The 21,572-nt window shown below is 55.7% G+C and overlaps 2 protein-coding genes across 2 annotated transcripts in view; both read left to right on the forward strand.

Annotated features, from left to right (window-relative positions):
- The window catches only part of LOC306774178 (uncharacterized protein), a gene marked incomplete at its 5' end in the record, with an annotated part of 644,048 nt that overhangs the window by 301,726 nt on the left and 320,750 nt on the right, over window positions 1-21,572 (forward strand). The gene's annotated exons all lie outside the window — the stretch shown is intronic.
- The window catches only part of LOC306773875 (ATP-binding cassette sub-family C member 4-like), a gene marked incomplete at its 3' end in the record, with an annotated part of 45,929 nt that overhangs the window by 5,114 nt on the left and 19,243 nt on the right, over window positions 1-21,572 (forward strand). The window contains exons 2-6 of the mRNA XM_079263819.1: window positions 3,709-3,819; window positions 6,893-7,013; window positions 7,106-7,330; window positions 7,403-7,492; window positions 7,945-8,108. Coding sequence (XP_079119945.1) covers window positions 3,709-3,819; window positions 6,893-7,013; window positions 7,106-7,330; window positions 7,403-7,492; window positions 7,945-8,108 — 711 coding nt within the window. The remainder of the gene's footprint in view (window positions 1-3,708; window positions 3,820-6,892; window positions 7,014-7,105; window positions 7,331-7,402; window positions 7,493-7,944; window positions 8,109-21,572) is intronic.

Consider the following 21,572-nt stretch of genomic DNA (forward strand, 5'->3'; position numbering starts at 1 on the left):
GTGTAGTGTAGATGTAGTACAGGCATAGTACAGGTGTAGTGTAGATGTAGTACAGGCATAGTACAGGTGTAGTGCAGGTGTAGTACAGGTGTAGTGTAGATGTAGTACAGGCATAGTACAGGTGTAGTGTAGATGTAGTACAGGCGTAGTACAGGTGTAGTGTAGATGTAGTACAGGTGTAGTACAGGTGTAGTGTAGATGTAGTACAGGCGTAGTACAGGTGTAGTGTAGATGTAGTACAGGCGTAGTACAGGTGTAGTGTAGATGTAGTACAGGTGTAGTACAGGTGTAGTGTAGATGTAGTACAGGCATAGTACAGGTGTAGTGTAGATGTAGTACAGGCGTAGTACAGGTGTAGTGTAGATGTAGTACAGGCATAGTACAGGTGTAGTGTAGATGTAGTACAGGCGTAGTACAGGTGTAGTGTAGATGTAGTACAGGCGTAGTGTAGATGTAGTACAGGTGTAGTACAGGTGTAGTGTAGATGTAGTACAGGTGTAGTACAGATGTAGTACAGGTGTAGTGTAGATGTAGTACAGGCATAGTACAGGTGTAGTGTAGATGTAGTACAGGCGTAGTACAGGTGTAGTGTAGATGTAGTACAGGCGTAGTACAGGCGTAGTGTAGATGTAGTACAGGCATAGTACAGGTGTAGTGTAGATGTAGTACAGGCGTAGTACAGGCGTAGTACAGGTGTAGTGTAGAAGTAGTACAGGTGTAGTGTAGATGTAGTACAGGCATAGTACAGGTGTAGTGTAGATGTAGTACAGGCATAGTACAGGTGTAGTGTAGAAGTAGTACAGGTGTAGTACAGGTGTAGTGTAGATGTAGTACAGGTGTAGTGTAGATGTAGTACAGGCGTAGTACAGGTGTAGTGTAGATGTAGTACAGGCGTAGTACAGGTGTAGTACAGGTGTAGTGTAGAAGTAGTACAGGTGTAGTACAGGTGTAGTGTAGATGTAGTACAGGTGTAGTGTAGATGTAGTACAGGCGTAGTACAGGTGTAGTGTAGATGTAGTACAGGCGTAGTACAGGTGTAGTGTAGATGTAGTACAGGCGTAGTACAGGCGTAGTGTAGATGTAGTACAGGCGTAGTACAGGTGTAGTGTAGATGTAGTACAGGTGTAGTGTAGATGTAGTACAGGCGTAGTACAGGTGTAGTGTAGATGTAGTACAGGCATAGTACAGGTGTAGTGTAGATGTAGTACAGGCGTAGTACAGGCGTAGTGTAGATGTAGTACAGGCGTAGTACAGGCGTAGTGTAGATGTAGTACAGGCGTAGTACAGGTGTAGTGTAGATGTAGTACAGGCGTAGTACAGGTGTAGTACAGGTGTAGTGTAGATGTAGTACAGGCGTAGTACAGGTGTAGTGTAGATGTAGTACAGGCGTAGTACAGGCGTAGTACAGGTGTAGTGTAGATGTAGTACAGGCGTAGTACAGGTGTAGTGTAGATGTAGTACAGATGTAGTACAGGCGTAGTGTAGATGTAGTACAGGTGTAGTGTAGATGTAGTACAGGCATAGTACAGGTGTAGTGTAGATGTAGTACAGGCGTAGTACAGGTGTAGTGTAGATGTAGTACAGGCGTAGTACAGGTGTAGTGTAGATGTAGTACAGATGTAGTACAGGCGTAGTGTAGATGTAGTACAGGTGTAGTGTAGATGTAGTACAGGCATAGTACAGGCGTAGTGTAGATGTAGTACAGGTGTAGTGTAGATGTAGTACAGGCGTAGTACAGGTGTAGTGTAGATGTAGTACAGGCATAGTACAGGTGTAGTGTAGATGTAGTACAGGCATAGTACAGGTGTAGTGTAGATGTAGTACAGGCGTAGTACAGGTGTAGTGTAGATGTAGTACAGGCGTAGTACAGGTGTAGTACAGGTGTAGTGTAGATGTAGTACAGGCGTAGTACAGGCGTAGTGTAGATGTAGTACAGGCGTAGTTCAGGTGTAGTGTAGATATAGTACAGGTGTAGTACAGGTGTAGTGTAGATGTAGTACAGGCGTAGTACAGGTGTAGTACAGGCGTAGTGTAGATGTAGTACAGGTGTAGTACAGGTGTAGTGTAGATGTAGTACAGGTGTAGTGTAGATGTAGTACAGGCGTAGTACAGGTGTAGTACAGGTGTAGTGTAGATGTAGTACAGGCGTAGTACAGGCGTAGTGTAGATGTAGTACAGGTGTAGTGTAGATGTAGTACAGGCGTAGTACAGGCGTAGTGTAGATGTAGTACAGGCGTAGTGTAGATGTAGTACAGGCGTAGTGTAGATGTAGTACAGGCGTAGTACAGGTGTAGTGTAGATGTAGTACAGGCGTAGTACAGGTGTAGTACAGGTGTAGTGTAGATGTAGTACAGGCGTAGTACAGGCGTAGTGTAGATGTAGTACAGGCGTAGTGTAGATGTAGTACAGGTGTAGTGTAGATGTAGTACAGGCGTAGTACAGGTGTAGTGTAGATGTAGTACAGGCGTAGTACAGGTGTAGTACAGGTGTAGTGTAGATGTAGTACAGGCGTAGTACAGGTGTAGTGTAGATGTAGTACAGGCGTAGTACAGGTGTAGTGTAGATGTAGTACAGGTGTAGTACAGGTGTAGTGTAGATGTAGTACAGGCGTAGTACAGGTGTAGTGTAGATGTAGTACAGGCGTAGTACAGGCGTAGTACATGTGTAGTGTAGATGTAGTACAGGCGTAGTACAGGCGTAGTGTAGATGTAGTACAGGCGTAGTACAGGTGTAGTACAGGTGTAGTGTAGATGTAGTACAGGCGTAGTACAGGTGTAGTGTAGATGTAGTACAGGCGTAGTACAGGCGTAGTACAGGTGTAGTGTAGATGTAGTACAGGCGTAGTACAGGCGTAGTGTAGATGTAGTACAGGCGTAGTACAGGTTTGTGAGTACAGTTAGAGGACCAATCAGGCGGCAGGGTTCCAGGTGCGTCTCCACTCGGGGTTTTAACAGCTGCAGTTTCCAAAGAGACTTTAAGGCAAAACGTTGATGAGGAAGTTTGACTTCAGTCCTGACGGTGACGAGTTCAGACGACTCTGGAGGAGCGAAGACAGAAAGATGTTTTCATGTTTGTACCATCAAGCAGCGGTGGACAGAGCCGAATGTCCGGCTGAAACCCGGCTGTGTGTCCGGTGCAGCAGAGAGACGTTTGCAGGACTTTGCAGCCATGAAGGGACTGATAGAGGAAGGGTTACCTCCGTAGGAAAACATTTTGCTTCTTGTCTGGACTTGGTCTTTGTGTCTCACAGTCCCTCTTTGTCTGGAGCCCACCAGGCTTTAAATTGCTGCTTTCACACATTTCTCACTTTAGAATTACAAATATCTTCATGCCTTTAGGAGATTTTCTGGTTGTGAGAAGATTCATTCAGCTTTTCAGTGCAGACTTGATGATCTGCTGGATGGTGTGAGTCGATGCTTTCACGTGCTTTAGGGTTATTTGCACATCGCATTTCACACACACAACACTTCCAAGTGGTGTCGTCAGGAAAAGCTGCACAAATGGCAAAAATCCCTTTAAATGAAAAGAATCTTCTGCATTTAGATCTTTTCTCATGTATGAGAGTGAAACAGCAGGACGTTGTGGACAAGTGCTGTCAGACTGCAGGAGTTTCCATGCTTGTCGTTTCCTTCCGTCTCTGCAACAAGCTCTTTGTTCCAACCTGAGAAATCGTTGTGGTTGCAGCTGTGATAAACTTTCTCTCTGCAGGTGGCTCAATCCTCTGTTCCGTGTCGGATACAAACGCAGGCTGGAGGAAGACGACATGTACGAAGTTCTGGCAGAAGACAGGTCGGCAAAGCTGGGGCAGGACCTGCAGAGGTAGACGTCTTACCATGTCCGTATGTTACGTTCAACCCAAAGCGGGGCTGCTGATTAGTTGGGGTCAGGTGTGTTGGAGCAGGAATACACGGAACACCTGCAGGAATGTGGATGCATGTGTTTGGATTTCAGCCTCTAAACAACAGAAGCATGAGGTGTAAAGTTTCTGCAGCTTCTAACAGGAAAAGCAGCAGCTGTTACGTTGCCATGACAACTGTTTGTTTGCAGAATATTGTCATGTTTCCACGACGGCATCAAACAGAAACAGTGAGACGTAGATGCAGTTTCTGGACGCCCACCATTTATTTCTGTCAGAAATCTGCTGCAAACTTTTGCGCCTTCAACATTTCTGTCCCCTATTTAACCCAAAAGCAACGAAGCAGAACCAGTAAAGTTCCCACCAGACAGCAAAAACGGGTCGGGGAGGTTTTATTCTGAGTTTCTGTGTGAAAACGATGCTTTTCCAGGCTTGGCGAGCAACGACCACGTCATCTGCTTCCCTTCTGTCAGAGAGACAACGGCTGGATGGACCGAAGTCACACCAAACGTTTGTTTGGTGTGAACCAATGAAAAATACAAATAAATATCAATAGTTGTGATTGAAGAGGAGCTTTGTATCCAACAAGCTGGTCTAGGCAGCGTGGCTGCCGCGATGCTGGGCAGATAAAACCGACTTGTTGGAACGACTTGTGATCCGAGCCTCGCATGTCGAAACGTAAAGCAGAAATTATTCTTTTCCTTGATTCCGGCTTGTGTCTTTTCTTTACTTGTAAACTGTGATCTTTAGATCGTAAATTTAAACGCGTTTTCCTTGACTTGCTGAGATTTCCTTGGAAAACCTCCAGAGCGTTCCGACATTGAACCAGACTTTAGTCTGCAGGCGTTTGCAGTTACGTAACACGACAGGTGACACACCTTTCACCAGGTCATGTGTGTGTTCACAAGATTAAAGCATGACTGTTTTATTTGCATTTAATGACACTCTTACAGTACGTTCTTCCTTCCATGTTTCAGCCAGTTAAACCAGTTAAACCAGTAGCAGCACAGTTTGGGTAACGACACCTGGAGTTTGCTGGTCTTCAAGGTGACACCGAACAAGTCTGACTTCTGCTGTTTTTTACTGCTTCACTGGCAGTAAACTTAAACTCCGACAGCTAAACTTCCCAGTTTTAGATGAAAAAGTTTCATGTCCTTTTATCTAACACAACCTAAAGGTCTGATGGCTTTCACTTCACAGCCGGTTTTCACTTACTGGCCACAAAAACCCATAAAAAAAAGTCACTTTTCATGGATATAAAAACTACAGACATCATGAACAAATGTGAAAAAGTCAATAATGGTTGTTTTTATGAATAAATAGTGAAGTAATTTCTAAATAAATTCCATAAAAACTTGTATGTCTGCAAACTGTTGAATAAATGAAACAGAAAACTCCAGCAGAACTTTTATTCCCACAACTTGTCATGGAAATAAAATGAAGACATAGTTACACTAGATACGTTTTGCTAAAGTTTTTCACCTGGCTACTTGGGCTTGTTTGAGTCCAATTAGAATAAAAACAAAAGAAAAGAAAGGTGTCCCACATACAAACTTATAACCCCACCTCAACATGATTGTGTTTGTAAGAGCTGAAAAGTCCACGTATGTGGCCGCTCAGCCTTCACAGAGCCGGACTCTTTCTGGGTTTCTGCTTGAAAATGACACATGAGGTACTGATTATGTTTCTGTGATACAAACGTAGATTTAAAAGCCGAGCAGGGCGCTTCACGGTGCGACGACGAAAAATAAACCAGGTAGAATCCAGCAGACGCCTCTGCTAGGCATGTAGAACACAACGCGCAGATTGGTCAGTAGGGGGCGACGGTTTTCCTGGAAGGACGTCCAGGACCCTCTGGTCAGCTGACCTACGGCGTGTCCAGGTGTGTGTGCAGGTGTGTGTCCAGGTATGTGTCAGTGTTCAGGGATCTACCTGGACGGACTCCGGAGGGTTCAGGGATCTACCTGGACGGACTCCGGAGGGTTCAGGGATCTACCTGGACGGACTCCGGAGGGTTCAGGGATCTACCTGGACGGACTCCGGAGGGTTCAGGGATCTACCTGGACGGACTCCGGAGGGTTCAGGGATCTACCTGGACGGACTCCGGAGGGTTCAGGGATCTACCTGGACGGACTCCGGAGGGTTCAGGGATCTACCTGGACGGACTCCGGAGGGTTCAGGGATCTACCTGGACGGACTCCGGAGGGTTCAGGGATCTACCTGGACGGACTCCGGAGGGTTCAGGGATCTACCTGGACGGACTCCGGAGGGTTCAGGGATCTACCTGGACGGACTCCGGAGGGTTCAGGGATCTACCTGGACGGACTCCGGAGGGTTCAGGGATCTACCTGGACGGACTCCGGAGGGTTCAGGGATCTACCTGGACGGACTCCGGAGGGTTCAGGGATCTACCTGGACGGACTCCGGAGGGTTCAGGGATCTACCTGGACGGACTCCGGAGGGTTCAGGGATCTACCTGGACGGACTCCGGAGGGTTCAGGGATCTACCTGGACGGACTCCGGAGGGTTCAGGGAGCGTCTTCTGTTGGTTTTTGTAAAAGAAAAAGAACAAAATGAGACTCGGAGCTTCAGGATGATCTCTACAGCTCCTAAAATGACATCACTTCCTGTTTCATGGGTCTCCATGTCCACGGAGCGTGCGGCGTCGCGATGACGGCGTGAGGATGCATGTTCCAACGTAGAAAGAGCCGTGAACACCAGATCAGATCCACGAAGCACCTGCAGCTCAGATTCTAGAGCTTTTTCCAGACTTCCTGATGGGAAAACGGAGTTCTGGGGCACGATGAATGGCTAATTTGCAGGTTCCCTCCCTCTGGATTTATCTGCTGAGTCAATCATTGCACCATGTGGTTACCCAGCTGAAAACATGGTGGAAATGCCCCCCTACACCTGCTTGCTCTGACTTGCATTGGTTTGGCAAAGCTCCTCTGTGTCCATGACATAACTGCTGCCTCACATGTGAGTTTCCATGTGAGCAGAACAACAAGCTGCTAATTTGCCTCCTTCCTGCTACAGATACTGGGATCATGAGTCCCTGAGGGCCTCCATAGACCTGGGGAAGCCGAGTCTCACAAAATCCATCATCCGATGCTACTGGAAGTCCTATTCATTGCTGGGACTCTTTACGTTGTTTGAGGTCAGAGTTTTAAATCCATCAATTGGTTTAATCTGGTGAAGATGTCTTTTTGCTGCTTGGTGACCGACTCTAATCGTCCTCTCTCCTTTCAGGAGGTCATTAAAGTGGTCCAGCCGGTGTTTTTGGGGAAGATGATCCAGTACTTTGAGAGTTATGATCCAAACAATAGCAAAGCTTTTCACGAGACGCTGGGCTACGCAGCCGGCCTGGCCATGTGCACCATCGGCCTGGCCGTGGTCCATCACCTCTACTTCTACCACGTCCAGAGAGCAGGCATGAAGATCAGGGTGGCCATGTGCCACATGATCTATAAGAAGGTCAGTATGAGGAAGATGGAGGACATTTATACCTCTTCTCCATCCTTCATGACTGTTTTTCTTCTTCTTTAGGCTCTGAGTCTGAGCAGCTCAGCAATGGGAAAGACCACCACCGGCCAGATCGTCAACCTGCTGTCCAACGACGTCAACAAGTTTGATGAAGTACGAGTTTTTTAAGGACAGAAAAGCCAGCAGTTGCCAACAGGTTTTCCAACATATCGACGATAGCTCAACCTCTTTGGGTTTTCTGGTTCGCATTGGGGGGGGGGTCCATGGAATTTCCCAGGGACCCACTCAAAGGGCCACCTGTGGGTGACGGAGACTGGATCGCAGCGAGCCTTTCAGACAAGCAGCCTTGTGACTGTGTAGCTGCTTCCAGCCTCTGGGATCTGTAGTCCATGGATACCTCTGGCAGGTCTCTTTCCTCAGCGTGAGGCTTCGGCTTTATTTCCCTCTGAGCAGCAGGAATGCAGGTTTCGTTTTAATCAGCAGGCAGAGCTGTATGTGAAAAGCTTAGTGGAGAGAACAGACCCTTCCTCGCACAGACCGGCTGCGTTTCAGGAAACGTTCCTCATTACAACGCCTCAGTGACTCATGGCATCTTCCTTCAATAGGTGACCATCTTCCTCCACTTCCTTTGGGTGGGACCCCTTCAGGCTGCTGCTGTCATCGGGCTGCTGTGGGCGGAAATCGGTCCTTCCTGTTTGGCAGGAATGGTGGTCCTCATGTTTCTGATGCCCACCCAGACAATGTTTGGGAAACTTTTCTCAAAGTTCAGGTAAAACACACAGAATAACAGCAGATTTTCCACCCTGATTCCTTGTTTCACAGCAGGGTTCGGTTGTAGTCATGTTTTAGTCCAGTGATCCCAAACCCTGGTGCTCAAAGCCCAAAATCCTGCAGGTACTGGACCAGGGCTGTCCAGGTCCTGCAGGTTTTACATGCTCCTCTTTTCCAACACGAGTCAGATGAACGTCTTGTGACCAGGCAGATGGAATTTGATCCAGGTGCGTTAAATGAGCGTTAATATTTTGGAATTTGGGAAAAGTCCGAGATGCCGTCCATGATAGATGTAACTAGCGAGTAACAAAACACAAGTCAGCAAACGACAATCGATTTACAGAATCTTCTCATAAAAAACGTCAAAATATCATTTTATTTACACAATGAATTTAAATAATACACACTCAGACAAACTTGTTGTTTCCCTTCACAACGGTCCCGGAAATAACTAGAATCTGACAAAAGAATAAATAAAAGGATGTTTTAGCAGTCCGTCCTCCCAGGACGCGTCGGCAGTCTGTCCTCCCAGGATGTTTTAGCAGTCCGTCCTCCCAGGATCTTTTAGCAGTCCGTCCTCCCAGGATCTTTTAGCAGTCCGTCCTCCCAGGATCTTTTAGCAGTCCGTCCTCCCAGGACGCGTCGGCAGTCTGTCCTCCCAGGATGCGTCGGCAGTCTGTCCTCCCAGGATGTTTTAGCAGTCCGTCCTCCCAGGACACGTCGGCAGTCCGTCCTCCCAGGACGCGTCGGCAGTCCGTCCTCCCAAGACGCGTCGGCAGTCCGTCCTCCCAGGACGCGTCGGCAGTCCGTGCTCCCAGGACGCGTCGGCAGTCCGTCCTCCCAGGACGCGTCGGCAGTCCGTCCTCCCAGGATGTTTTAACAGTCCGTCCTCTCATGATGATTAAGCAGTCCGTCCTCCCATGACGCGTCGGCAGTCCGTCGTCCCAGGACATGTTGGCAGTCCGTCCTCCCAGGATGTTTTAGCAGTCCGTCGTCCCAGGACATGTTGGCAGTCCGTCCTCCCAGGATGTTTTAACAGTCTGTCCTCCCATGACGCGTCGGCAGTCCATCCTCCCTGGACGCATCGGCAGTCTGTCCTCCCAGGATGTTTTAGCAGTCCGTCCTCCCAGGATGTTTTAGCAGTCCGTCCTCCCAGGATGTTTTAGCAGTCCGTCCTCCCAGGACACGTCGGCAGTCTGTCCTCCCAGGATGTTTTAGCAGTCCGTCCTCCCAGGACGCGTCGGCAGTCTGTCCTCCCAGGACGCGTCGGCAGTCTGTCCTCCCAGGATGCGTCGGCAGTCTGTCCTCCCAGGATGTTTTAGCAGTCCGTCCTCCCAGGACGCGTCGGCAGGCCGTCCTCCCAAGATGCATCGGCAGTCCGTCCTACCAAGACGCGTCGGCAGTCCGTCGTCCCAGGACGCGTCGGCAGTCCGTCCTCCCAAGACGCGTCGGCAGTCCGTCCTCCCAAGACGCGTCGGCAGTCCGTCCTCCCAGGACGCGTCGGCAGTCCGTCCTCCCAAGACGCGTCGGCAGTCCGTCCTCCCAGGACGCGTCGGCAGTCCGTCCTCCCAGGACGCGTCGGCAGTCCGTCCTCCCAGGACGCGTCGGCAGTCCGTCCTCCCAGGATGTTTGAGCAGTCCGTCCTCCCAGGATGTTTTAGCAGTCCGTCCTCCCAGGACATGTTGGATGTCCTTCCTCCCAGGACGCGTCGGCAGTCCGTGCTCCCAGGACGCGTCGGCAGTCCGTGCTCCCAGGACGCGTCGGCAGTCCGTCCTCCCAGGACGCGTCGGCAGTCTGTCCTCCCAGGACGCGTCGGCAGTCCGTCCTCCCAGGACGCGTCGGCAGTCCGTCCTCCTAGGACGCGTCGGCATTCCGTCCTCCCAGGATGTTTTAACAGTCCGTCCTCTCATGATGATTAAGCAGTCCGTCCTCCCATGACGCGTCGGCAGTCCGTCGTCCCAGGACATGTTGGCAGTCCGTCGTCCCAGGACATGTTGGCAGTCCGTCCTCCCAGGATGTTTTAGCAGTCCGTCGTCCCAGGACATGTTGGCAGTCCGTCCTCCCAGGATGTTTTAACAGTCTGTCCTCCCATGACGCGTCGGCAGTCCGTCCTCCCAGGATGTTTTAGCAGTTCGACCTCCAAGGACGCGTCGGCAGTCCGTCCTCCCAGGATGTTTTAGCAGTTCGACCTCCAAGGACGCGTCGGCAGTCCGTCCTCCCAGGATGTTTTAGCAGTCCGTCCTCCCAGGACATGTCGGATGTCCGCCCTCCCAGGACATGTCGGATGTCCGTCCTCCCAGGACATGTCAGCAGTCCATCCTCCCAGGACGCTTCGGCAGTCCGTCCTCCCAGGATGTTTTAATAGTCTGTCCTCCCAGGTTGTTTTAGCAGTCCGTCCTCCCAGGACATGTCGGATGTCCGTCCTCCCAGGACATGTCAGCAGTCCATCCTCCCGGGACACGTCGGCAGTCCGTCCTCCCAGGATGTTTTAGCAGTCCGTCCTCCCAGGATGTTTTAGCAGTCTGTCCTCCCAGGATGTTTTAGCAGTCCGTCCTCCCAGGACGCGTCGGCAGTCTGTCCTCCCAGGACGCGTCGGCAGTCTGTCCTCCCAGGATGCGTCGGCAGTCTGTCCTCCCAGGATGTTTTAGCAGTCCGTCCTCCCAGGACGCGTCGGCAGGCCGTCCTCCCAAGATGCATCGGCAGTCCGTCCTACCAAGACGCGTCGGCAGTCCGTCGTCCCAGGACGCGTCGGCAGTCCGTCCTCCCAAGACGCGTCGGCAGTCCGTCCTCCCAAGACGCGTCGGCAGTCCGTCCTCCCAGGACGCGTCGGCAGTCCGTCCTCCCAAGACGCGTCGGCAGTCCGTCCTCCCAGGACGCGTCGGCAGTCCGTCCTCCCAGGACGCGTCGGCAGTCCGTCCTCCCAGGACGCGTCGGCAGTCCGTCCTCCCAGGATGTTTGAGCAGTCCGTCCTCCCAGGATGTTTTAGCAGTCCGTCCTCCCAGGACATGTTGGATGTCCTTCCTCCCAGGACGCGTCGGCAGTCCGTGCTCCCAGGACGCGTCGGCAGTCCGTGCTCCCAGGACGCGTCGGCAGTCCGTCCTCCCAGGACGCGTCGGCAGTCTGTCCTCCCAGGACGCGTCGGCAGTCCGTCCTCCCAGGACGCGTCGGCAGTCCGTCCTCCTAGGACGCGTCGGCATTCCGTCCTCCCAGGATGTTTTAACAGTCCGTCCTCTCATGATGATTAAGCAGTCCGTCCTCCCATGACGCGTCGGCAGTCCGTCGTCCCAGGACATGTTGGCAGTCCGTCGTCCCAGGACATGTTGGCAGTCCGTCCTCCCAGGATGTTTTAGCAGTCCGTCGTCCCAGGACATGTTGGCAGTCCGTCCTCCCAGGATGTTTTAACAGTCTGTCCTCCCATGACGCGTCGGCAGTCCGTCCTCCCAGGATGTTTTAGCAGTTCGACCTCCAAGGACGCGTCGGCAGTCCGTCCTCCCAGGATGTTTTAGCAGTTCGACCTCCAAGGACGCGTCGGCAGTCCGTCCTCCCAGGATGTTTTAGCAGTCCGTCCTCCCAGGACATGTCGGATGTCCGCCCTCCCAGGACATGTCGGATGTCCGTCCTCCCAGGACATGTCAGCAGTCCATCCTCCCAGGACGCTTCGGCAGTCCGTCCTCCCAGGATGTTTTAATAGTCTGTCCTCCCAGGTTGTTTTAGCAGTCCGTCCTCCCAGGACATGTCGGATGTCCGTCCTCCCAGGACATGTCAGCAGTCCATCCTCCCGGGACACGTCGGCAGTCCGTCCTCCCAGGATGTTTTAGCAGTCCGTCCTCCCAGGATGTTTTAGCAGTCCGTCCTCCCAGGACATGTCGGATGTCCGTCCTCCCAGGATGTTTTAGCAGTCCGTCCTCCCAGGACATGTCGGATGTCCGTCCTCCCAGGATGTTTTAGCAGTCCGTCCTCCCAGGAAATGTCGGATGTCCGTCCTCCCAGGACATGTCAGCAGTCCATCCTCCCAGGACATGTCGGATGTCCGTCCTCCCAGGACACGTCAGCAGTCCATCCTCCCGGGACACGTCGGCAGTCCGTCCTCCCAGGATGTTTTAGCAGTCCGTCCTCCCAGGATGTTTTAGCAGTCCGTCCTCCCAGGACATGTCGGATGTCCGTCCTCCCAGGATGTTTTAGCAGTCCGTCCTCCCAGGAAATGTCGGATGTCCGTCCTCCCAGGACATGTCAGCAGTCCATCCTCCCAGGACATGTCGGATGTCCGTCCTCCCAGGACATGTCAGCAGTCCATCCTCCCGGGACACGTCGGCAGTCCGTCCTCCCAGGATGTTTTAGCAGTCCGTCCTCCCAGGATGTTTTAGCAGTCCGTCCTCCCAGGACATGTCGGATGTCCGTCCTCCCAGGATGTTTTAGCAGTCCGTCCTCCCAGGAAATGTCGGATGTCCGTCCTCCCAGGACATGTCAGCAGTCCATCCTCCCGGGACACGTCGGCAGTCCGTCCTCCCAGGATGTTTTAGCAGTCCGTCCTCCCAGGACATGTCGGATGTCCGTCCTCCCAGGATGTTTTAGCAGTCCGTCCTCCCAGGATGTTTTAGCAGTCCGTCCTCCCAGGACATGTCGGATGTCCGTCCTCCCAGGATGTTTTAGCAGTCCGTCCTCCCAGGACATGTCGGATGTCCGTCCTCCCAGGATGTTTTAGCAGTCCGTCCTCCCAGGAAATGTCGGATGTCCGTCCTCCCAGGACATGTCAGCAGTCCATCCTCCCAGGACATGTCGGCAGTCCGTCCTCCCAGGATGTTTTAGCAGTTCGACCTCCAAGGACGCGTCGGCAGTCCGTCCTCCCAGGATGTTTTAGCAGTTCGACCTCCAAGGACGCGTCGGCAGTCCGTCCTCCCAGGATGTTTTAGCAGTCCGTCCTCCCAGGACATGTCGGATGTCCGCCCTCCCAGGACATGTCGGATGTCCGTCCTCCCAGGACATGTCAGCAGTCCATCCTCCCAGGACGCTTCGGCAGTCCGTCCTCCCAGGATGTTTTAATAGTCTGTCCTCCCAGGTTGTTTTAGCAGTCCGTCCTCCCAGGACATGTCGGATGTCCGTCCTCCCAGGACATGTCAGCAGTCCATCCTCCCGGGACACGTCGGCAGTCCGTCCTCCCAGGATGTTTTAGCAGTCCGTCCTCCCAGGATGTTTTAGCAGTCCGTCCTCCCAGGACATGTCGGATGTCCGTCCTCCCAGGATGTTTTAGCAGTCCGTCCTCCCAGGACATGTCGGATGTCCGTCCTCCCAGGATGTTTTAGCAGTCCGTCCTCCCAGGAAATGTCGGATGTCCGTCCTCCCAGGACATGTCAGCAGTCCATCCTCCCAGGACATGTCGGATGTCCGTCCTCCCAGGACACGTCAGCAGTCCATCCTCCCGGGACACGTCGGCAGTCCGTCCTCCCAGGATGTTTTAGCAGTCCGTCCTCCCAGGATGTTTTAGCAGTCCGTCCTCCCAGGACATGTCGGATGTCCGTCCTCCCAGGATGTTTTAGCAGTCCGTCCTCCCAGGAAATGTCGGATGTCCGTCCTCCCAGGACATGTCAGCAGTCCATCCTCCCAGGACATGTCGGATGTCCGTCCTCCCAGGACATGTCAGCAGTCCATCCTCCCGGGACACGTCGGCAGTCCGTCCTCCCAGGATGTTTTAGCAGTCCGTCCTCCCAGGATGTTTTAGCAGTCCGTCCTCCCAGGACATGTCGGATGTCCGTCCTCCCAGGATGTTTTAGCAGTCCGTCCTCCCAGGAAATGTCGGATGTCCGTCCTCCCAGGACATGTCAGCAGTCCATCCTCCCGGGACACGTCGGCAGTCCGTCCTCCCAGGATGTTTTAGCAGTCCGTCCTCCCAGGACATGTCGGATGTCCGTCCTCCCAGGATGTTTTAGCAGTCCGTCCTCCCAGGATGTTTTAGCAGTCCGTCCTCCCAGGACATGTCGGATGTCCGTCCTCCCAGGATGTTTTAGCAGTCCGTCCTCCCAGGACATGTCGGATGTCCGTCCTCCCAGGATGTTTTAGCAGTCCGTCCTCCCAGGAAATGTCGGATGTCCGTCCTCCCAGGACATGTCAGCAGTCCATCCTCCCAGGACATGTCGGATGTCCGTCCTCCCAGGACATGTCAGCAGTCCATCCTCCCGGGACACGTCGGCAGTCCGTCCTCCCAGGATGTTTTAGCAGTCCGTCCTCCCAGGATGTTTTAGCAGTCCGTCCTCCCAGGACATGTCGGATGTCCGTCCTCCCAGGATGTTTTAGCAGTCCGTCCTCCCAGGAAATGTCGGATGTCCGTCCTCCCAGGACATGTCAGCAGTCCATCCTCCCGGGACACGTCGGCAGTCCGTCCTCCCAGGATGTTTTAGCAGTCCGTCCTCCCAGGACATGTCGGATGTCCGTCCTCCCAGGATGTTTTAGCAGTCCGTCCTCCCAGGATGTTTTAGCAGTCCGTCCTCCCAGGACATGTCGGATGTCCGTCCTCCCAGGATGTTTTAGCAGTCCGTCCTCCCAGGACATGTCGGATGTCCGTCCTCCCAGGATGTTTTAGCAGTCCGTCCTCCCAGGAAATGTCGGATGTCCGTCCTCCCAGGACATGTCAGCAGTCCATCCTCCCAGGACATGTCGGATGTCCGTCCTCCCAGGACATGTCAGCAGTCCATCCTCCCGGGACACGTCGGCAGTCCGTCCTCCCAGGATGTTTTAGCAGTCCGTCCTCCCAGGACATGTCGGATGTCCGTCCTCCCAGGATGTTTTAGCAGTCCGTCCTCCCAGGACATGTCGGATGTCCGTCCTCCCAGGATCTTTTAGCAGTCCGTCCTCCCAGGACATGTCGGATGGCCGTCCTCCCAGGACATGTCAGCAGTCCGTCCTCCCAGGACATGTCGGATGTCCGTCCTCCCAGGACATGTCAGCAGTCCATCCTCCCAGGACGCGTCGGCAGTCCGTCCTCCCAGGATGTTTTAGCAGTCCGTCCTCCCAGGATCTTTTAGCAGTCCGTCCTCCCAGGATCTTTTAGCAGTCCGTCCTCCCAGGACGCGTCGGCAGTCCGTCCTCCCAAGACGCGTCGGCAGTCCGACCTCCCAAGACGCGTCGGCAGTCCGTCCTCCCAGGACACGTCGGCAGTCCGTCCTCCCAGGACACGTCGGCAGTCCGACCTCCCAAGACGCGTCGGCAGTCCGTCCTCCCAAGACACGTCGGCAGTCCGACCTCCCAAGACGCGTCGGCAGTCCGTCCTCCCAGGACACGTCGGCAGTCCGACCTCCCAAGACGCGTCGGCAGTCCGTCCTCCCAAGACACGTCGGCAGTCCGACCTCCCAAGACGCGTCGGCAGTCCGTCCTCCCAGGACGCGTCGGCAGTCCGTCCTCCCAGGATGTTTTAACAGTCTGTCCTCCCAGGTTGTTTTAACAGTCCGTCCTCCCATGACGCGTCGGCGGTCCGGCCCCCTCAGGACGTGTCGGCAGTCCGTCCCCCTCAGGACGCGTCGGACGCGTCGGCAGTCCATCCTCCCAGGACGCGTCGGCAGTCCGTCCTCCCAGGATGTTTTAGCAGTCCGTCCTCCCAGGACGCGTCGGCAGTCACTCCTCCCAAGATGCGTCGGCCGTCTGTCCTCCCAGGACGCGTCGGCATTCCGTCTTCCCAGGATGTTTTAACAGTCCGTCCTCCCAGGACGCGTCAGCAGTCCGTCGTTCCAGGACATGTTGGCAGTCCGTCCTCCCAGGACGCGTCGGCAGTCACTCCTCCCAAGATGCGTCGGCCGTCTGTCCTCCCAGGACGCGTGGGCATTCCGTCTTCCCAGGATGTTTTAACAGTCCGTCCTCCCAGGACGCGTCAGCAGTCCGTCCTCCCAGGACGCGTCAGCAGTCCGTCGTTCCAGGACATGTTGGCAGTCCGTCCTCCCAGGATGTTTTAACAGTCTTTCCTCCCAGGATGTTTTAACAGTCCGTCCTCCCAGGACGCGTCCGCAGGCCGTCCTCCCATGACGCGTCGGCATTCCGTCCTCCCAGGATGTTTTAGCAGTCCATCCTCCCATGACCCGTTGGCAGTCCGTCGTCCCAAGACATGTTGGCAGTCCGTCCTCCCAGGATGTTTTAGCAGCCCGTCCTCCCAGGATGTTTTAGCAGTCCGTCCTCCCAGGATGTTTTAGCAGTCCGTCCTCCCAAGACATTTCGGATGTCCGTCCTCCCAGGACATGTCAGACGTCCGTCCTCCCAGGACATGTCGGATGTCCGTCCTCCCAGGACATGTCAGCAGTCCATCCTCCCAGGACGCGTCGGCAATCCGTCCTCCCAGGATGTTTTAACAGTCTGTCCTCCCAGGTTGTTTTAACAGTCCGTTCTCCCAGGACATGTCGGATGTCCGTCCTCCCAGGACATGTCGGATGTCCGTCCTCCCAGGACACGTCGGATGTCCGTCCTCCCAGGATGCGTCGGCGGTCCGACCCCCTCAGGACGCGTCGGCAATCCGTCCCCCTCAGGACGCGTTGGACGCGTCGGCAGTCCGTCCTCCCAGGACGTGTCGGAAGTCCGTCCTCCCAAGACACATCGGCATTCCGTCCTCCCAGGATGTTTTAACAGTCCGTCCTCTCATGATGATTAAGCAGTCCGTCCTCCCATGACTCGTCGGCAGTCCGTCGTCCCAGGATGTTTTAGCAGTCCGTCCTCCCAGGATGTTTTAGCAGTCCGTCCTCCCAGGACATGTCGGCAGTCCATCCTCCCAGGATGTTTTAGCAGTCCGTCCTCCCAAGACATGTCGGATGTCCGTCCTCCCTGGACACGTCGGCAGTCCGTCCTCCCAGGATGTTTTAGCAGTCTGACCTCCCAGGACGCGTCGGTAGTCCTGGGAGGTCATGTCGGATGTCCGCCCTCTCAGGACATGTCGGATGTCCGTCCTCCCAGGACATGTCAGCAGTCCATCCTCCCAGGACGCGTCGGCTGTCCGTCCTCCCAGGATGTTTTAACAGTCTGTCCTCCCAGGTTGTTTTAACAGTCCGTCCTCCCAGGACATGTCGGATGTCCGTCCTCCCAGGACATGTCGGATGTCCGTCCTCCCAGGACATGTCGGACGTCCGTCCTCCCAGGACGCGTCGGCGGTCCGACCCCCTCAGGACGCGTCGGCAGTCCGTCCCCCTCAGGACGCGTTGGACGCGTCGGCAGTCCGTCCTCCCAGGAAGCGTCGGCCGTCCGTCCTCCCAGGATGTTTTAACAGTCCGTCCTCTCATGATGATTAAGCAGTCCGTCCTCCCATGACTCGTCGGCAGTCCGTCGTCCCAGGACATGTTGGCAGTCCGTCCTCCCAGGATGTTTTAGCAGTCCGTCCTCCCAGGACATGTCGGCAGTCCGTCCTCCCAGGATGTTTTAGCAGTCCGTCCTCCCAGGACATGTCGGATGTCCGTCCTCCCAGGACATGTCAGCAGTCCGTCCTCCCAGGATGTTTTAGCAGTCCGTCCTCCCAGGACATGTCGGCAGTCCGTCCTCCCAGGATGTTTTAGCAGTCCGTCCTCCCAGGACATGTCGGATGTCCGTCCTCCCAGGACACGTCGGCAGTCCGTCCTCCCAGGATGTTTTAGCAGTCTGACCTCCCAGGATGCGTCGGTAGTCCTGGGAGGTCATGTCGGATGTCGGATGTCCGCCCTCTCAGGACATGTCGGATGTCCGTCCTCCCAGGACATGTCAGCAGTCCATCCTCCCAGGACGCGTCGGCTGTCCGTCCTCCCAGGATGTTTTAACAGTCTGTCCTCCCAGGTTGTTTTAGAAGTCCGTCCTCCCAGGACATGTCGGATGTCCGCCCTCCCAGGACATGTCGGATGTCCGTCCTCCCAGGACATGTCGGACGTCCGTCCTCCCAGGATGCGTCGGCAGTCCGGCCCCCCCAGGACGCGTCGACGGTCTGTCCTCCCAGGATGTTTTAGAAGTCCGTCCTCCCAGGACATGTCGGATGTCCGCCCTCCCAGGACATGTCGGATGTCCGTCCTCCCAGGACATGTCGGACGTCCGTCCTCCCAGGATGCGTCGGCGGTCCGACCCCCTCAGGACGCGTCGGCAGTCCGACCCCCTCAGGACGCGTCGGCAGTCCGTCCCCCTCAGGACGCGTTGGACGCGTCGGCAGTCCGTCCTCCCAAGACACGTCGGCTGTCCGTCCTCCCAGGATGTTTTAACAGTCTGTCCTCCCAGGTTGTTTTAACAGTCCGTCCTCCCAGGACATGTCGGATGTCCGTCCACCCAGGACATATCAGCAGTCCATCCTCCCGGGACACGTCAGCAGTCCGTCCTCCCAGGATGTTTTAGCAGTTCGACCTCCCAGGACGCGTCGGCAGTCCGTCCTCCCAGGATGTTTTAGCAGTCCGTCCTCCCAGGATGTTTTAGCAGTCCGCCCTCCCCGGACATGTCGGATGTCCGCCCTCTCAGGACATGTCGGCAGTCCGTCCTCCCAGGACATGTCAGCAGTCCATCCTCCAAGGACGCGTCGGCAGTCCGTCCTCCCAGGATGTTTTAACAGTCTGTCCTCCCAGGTTGTTTTAACAGTCCGTCCTCCCAGGACATGTCGGATGTCCGTCCTCCCAGGACGCGTCGGCCGTCCGACCTCCCAGGACATGTCAGCAGTCCATTCTCCCAGGACGCGTCGGCAGTCCGTCCTCCCAGGATGTTTTAGCAGTTCGACCTCCCAGGACGCGTCGGCAGTCCGTCCTCCCAGGATGTTTTAGCAGTCCGTCCTCCCAGGATGTTTTAGCAGTCCGCCCTCCCCGGACATGTCGGATGTCCGCCCTCTCAGGACATGTCGGCAGTCCGTCCTCCCAGGACATGTCAGCAGTCCATCCTCCAAGGACGCGTCGGCAGTCCGTCCTCCCAGGATGTTTTAACAGTCTGTCCTCCCAGGTTGTTTTAACAGTCCGTCCTCCCAGGACATGTCGGATGTCCGTCCTCCCAGGACGCGTCGGCCGTCCGTCCTCCCAGGATGTTTTAGCAGTCCGTCCTCCCAGGACGCGTCGGCAGTCCGTCCTCCCAGGACGTTTTAGCAGTCCGTCCTCCCAGGAAGCGTCGGCAGTCCGTCCTCCCAGGATGTTTTGGCAGTTCGACCTCCCAGGACGCGTCGGCAGTCCGTCCTCCCAGGACGTTTTAGCAGTCTGCCCTCCCAGGATGTTTTAGCAGTCCGTCCTCCCAGGACTTGTCAGATGTCCGTCCTCCCAGGACATGTCAGCAGTCCATCCTCCCGGGACACGTCAGCAGTCCGTCCTCCCAGGATGTTTTAGCAGTCCGTCATCCCAGGATGTTTTAGCTGTCCGTCCTCCCAGGATGTTTTAGCAGTCCGTCCTCCCAGGACATGTCGGATGTCCGCCCTCCCAGGACATGTCGGATGTCCGCCCTCCCAGGACATGTCGGATGTCCGTCCTCCCCGGAAATGTCAGCAGTCCATCCTCCCAGGACCCGTCGGCAGTCCGTCCTCCCAGGATGTTTTAACAGTCTGTCCTCCCAGGTTGTTTTAACAGTCCGTCCTCCCATGACGCGTCGGGGGTCCGGCCCCCTCAGGACGCGTCGGCAGTCCGTCCCCCTCAGGACGCATGGGACGCGTCGGCAGTCCATCCTCCCAGGACGAGTCGGCAGTCCATCCTCCCAGGACGCGTCGGCCGTCCGACCTCCCAGGACATGTCAGCAGTCCATTCTCCCAGGACGCGTCGGCAGTCCGTCCTCCCAGGATGTTTTAGCAGTCCGTCCTCCCAGGAAGCGTCGGCAGTCCGTCCCACTCAGGACGCGTCGGCAGTCCGTCCTCCCAGGATGTTTTAGCAGTCCGTCCTCCCAGGAAGCGTCGGCAGTCCGACCTCCCAGGACGCGTCGGCAGTCCGTCCTCCCAGGACGTTTTAGCAGTCCGCCCTCCCAGGATGTTTTAGCAGTCCGTCCTCCCAGGACATGTCAGATGTCCGTCCTCCCAGGACATGTCAGCAGTCCATCCTCCCGGGACACGTCAGCAGTCCGTCCTCCCAGGATGTTTTAGCAGTCCGTCCTCCCAGGATGTTTTAGCAGTCCGTCCTCCCAGGATGTTTTAGCAGTCTGTCCTCCCAGGACATGTCGGATGTCCGCCCTCCCAGGACATGTCGGATGTCCGTCCTCCCCGGAAATGTCAGCAGTCCATCCTCCCAGGACGCGTCGGCAGTCCGTCCTCCCAGGATGTTTCAACAGTCTGTCCTCCCAGGTTGTTTTAACAGTCCGTCCTCCCAGGACGCGTCGGCGGTCCGGCCCCCTCAGGACGCGTCGGCAGTCCGTCCCCCTCAGGACGCATAGGACGCGTCGGCAGTCCATCCTCCCAGGACGCGTCGACAGTCCGTCCTCCCAAGATGCGTCGGCAGTCCGTCCTCCCAAGATGTTTTAGCAGTCCGTCCTCCCAGGACATGTCGGATGTCCGCCCTCCCAGGACATGTCGGATGTCCATCCTCCCAGGACATGTCGGACGTCCGTCCTCCCAGGACGCGTCGGCAGTCCATTCTCCCAGGACATGTCGGCAGTCCGTCCTCCCAGGACGCGTCGGCAGTCCGTCCTCCCAAGATGCGTCGGCAGTCTGTCCTCCCAGGATGTTTTAGAAGTCCGTCCTCCCAGGACATGTCGGATGTCCGCCCTCCCAGGACATGTCGGATGTCCGTCCTCCCAGGACATGTCGGAAGTCCGTCCTCCCAGGACGCGTCGGCCGTACGACCTCCCAGGACATGTCAGCAGTCCATTCTCCCAGGACGCATCGGCAGTCCGTCCTCCCAGGATGTTTTAGCAGTCCGACCTTCCAGGACGCGTCGGCAGTCCGTCCTCCCAGGACGCATCGGCAGTCCGGCCCCCCCAGGACGCGTCGACGGTCCGTCCTCCCAGGACGCGTCGGCGGTCCGTCCTCCCAGGACGCGTCGGCGGTCCGTCCCCCTCAGGACGCGTCGGCGGTCCGTCCCCCTCAGGACGCGTCGGCGGTCCGTCCCCCTCAGGACGCGTCGGCGGTCCGTCCCCCTCAGGACGCGTCGGCGGTCCGTCCCCCTCAGGACGCATCGGACGCGTCGGCAGTCCATCCTCCCAGGACGCGTCGGCAGTCCGTCCTCCCAGGATGTTTTAACAGTCTGTCCTCCCAGGTTGTTTTAACAGTCCGTCCTCCCAGGACATGTCGGATGTCCGTCCTCCCAGGACGCGTCGGCCGTCCGTCCTCCCAGGATGTTTTAGCAGTCCGTCCTCCCAGGACGCGTCGGCAGTCCGTCCTCCCAGGACGTTTTAGCAGTCCGTCCTCCCAGGAAGCGTCGGCAGTCCGTCCTCCCAGGATGTTTTGGCAGTTCGACCTCCCAGGACGCGTCGGCAGTCCGTCCTCCCAGGACGTTTTAGCAGTCTGCCCTCCCAGGATGTTTTAGCAGTCCGTCCTCCCAGGACTTGTCAGATGTCCGTCCTCCCAGGACATGTCAGCAGTCCATCCTCCCGGGAC

Source organism: Telmatherina bonti (genome assembly GCF_933228915.1).
Source record: "Telmatherina bonti genome assembly, chromosome: 24".
Lineage (NCBI taxonomy): Eukaryota > Metazoa > Chordata > Actinopteri > Atheriniformes > Telmatherinidae > Telmatherina > Telmatherina bonti.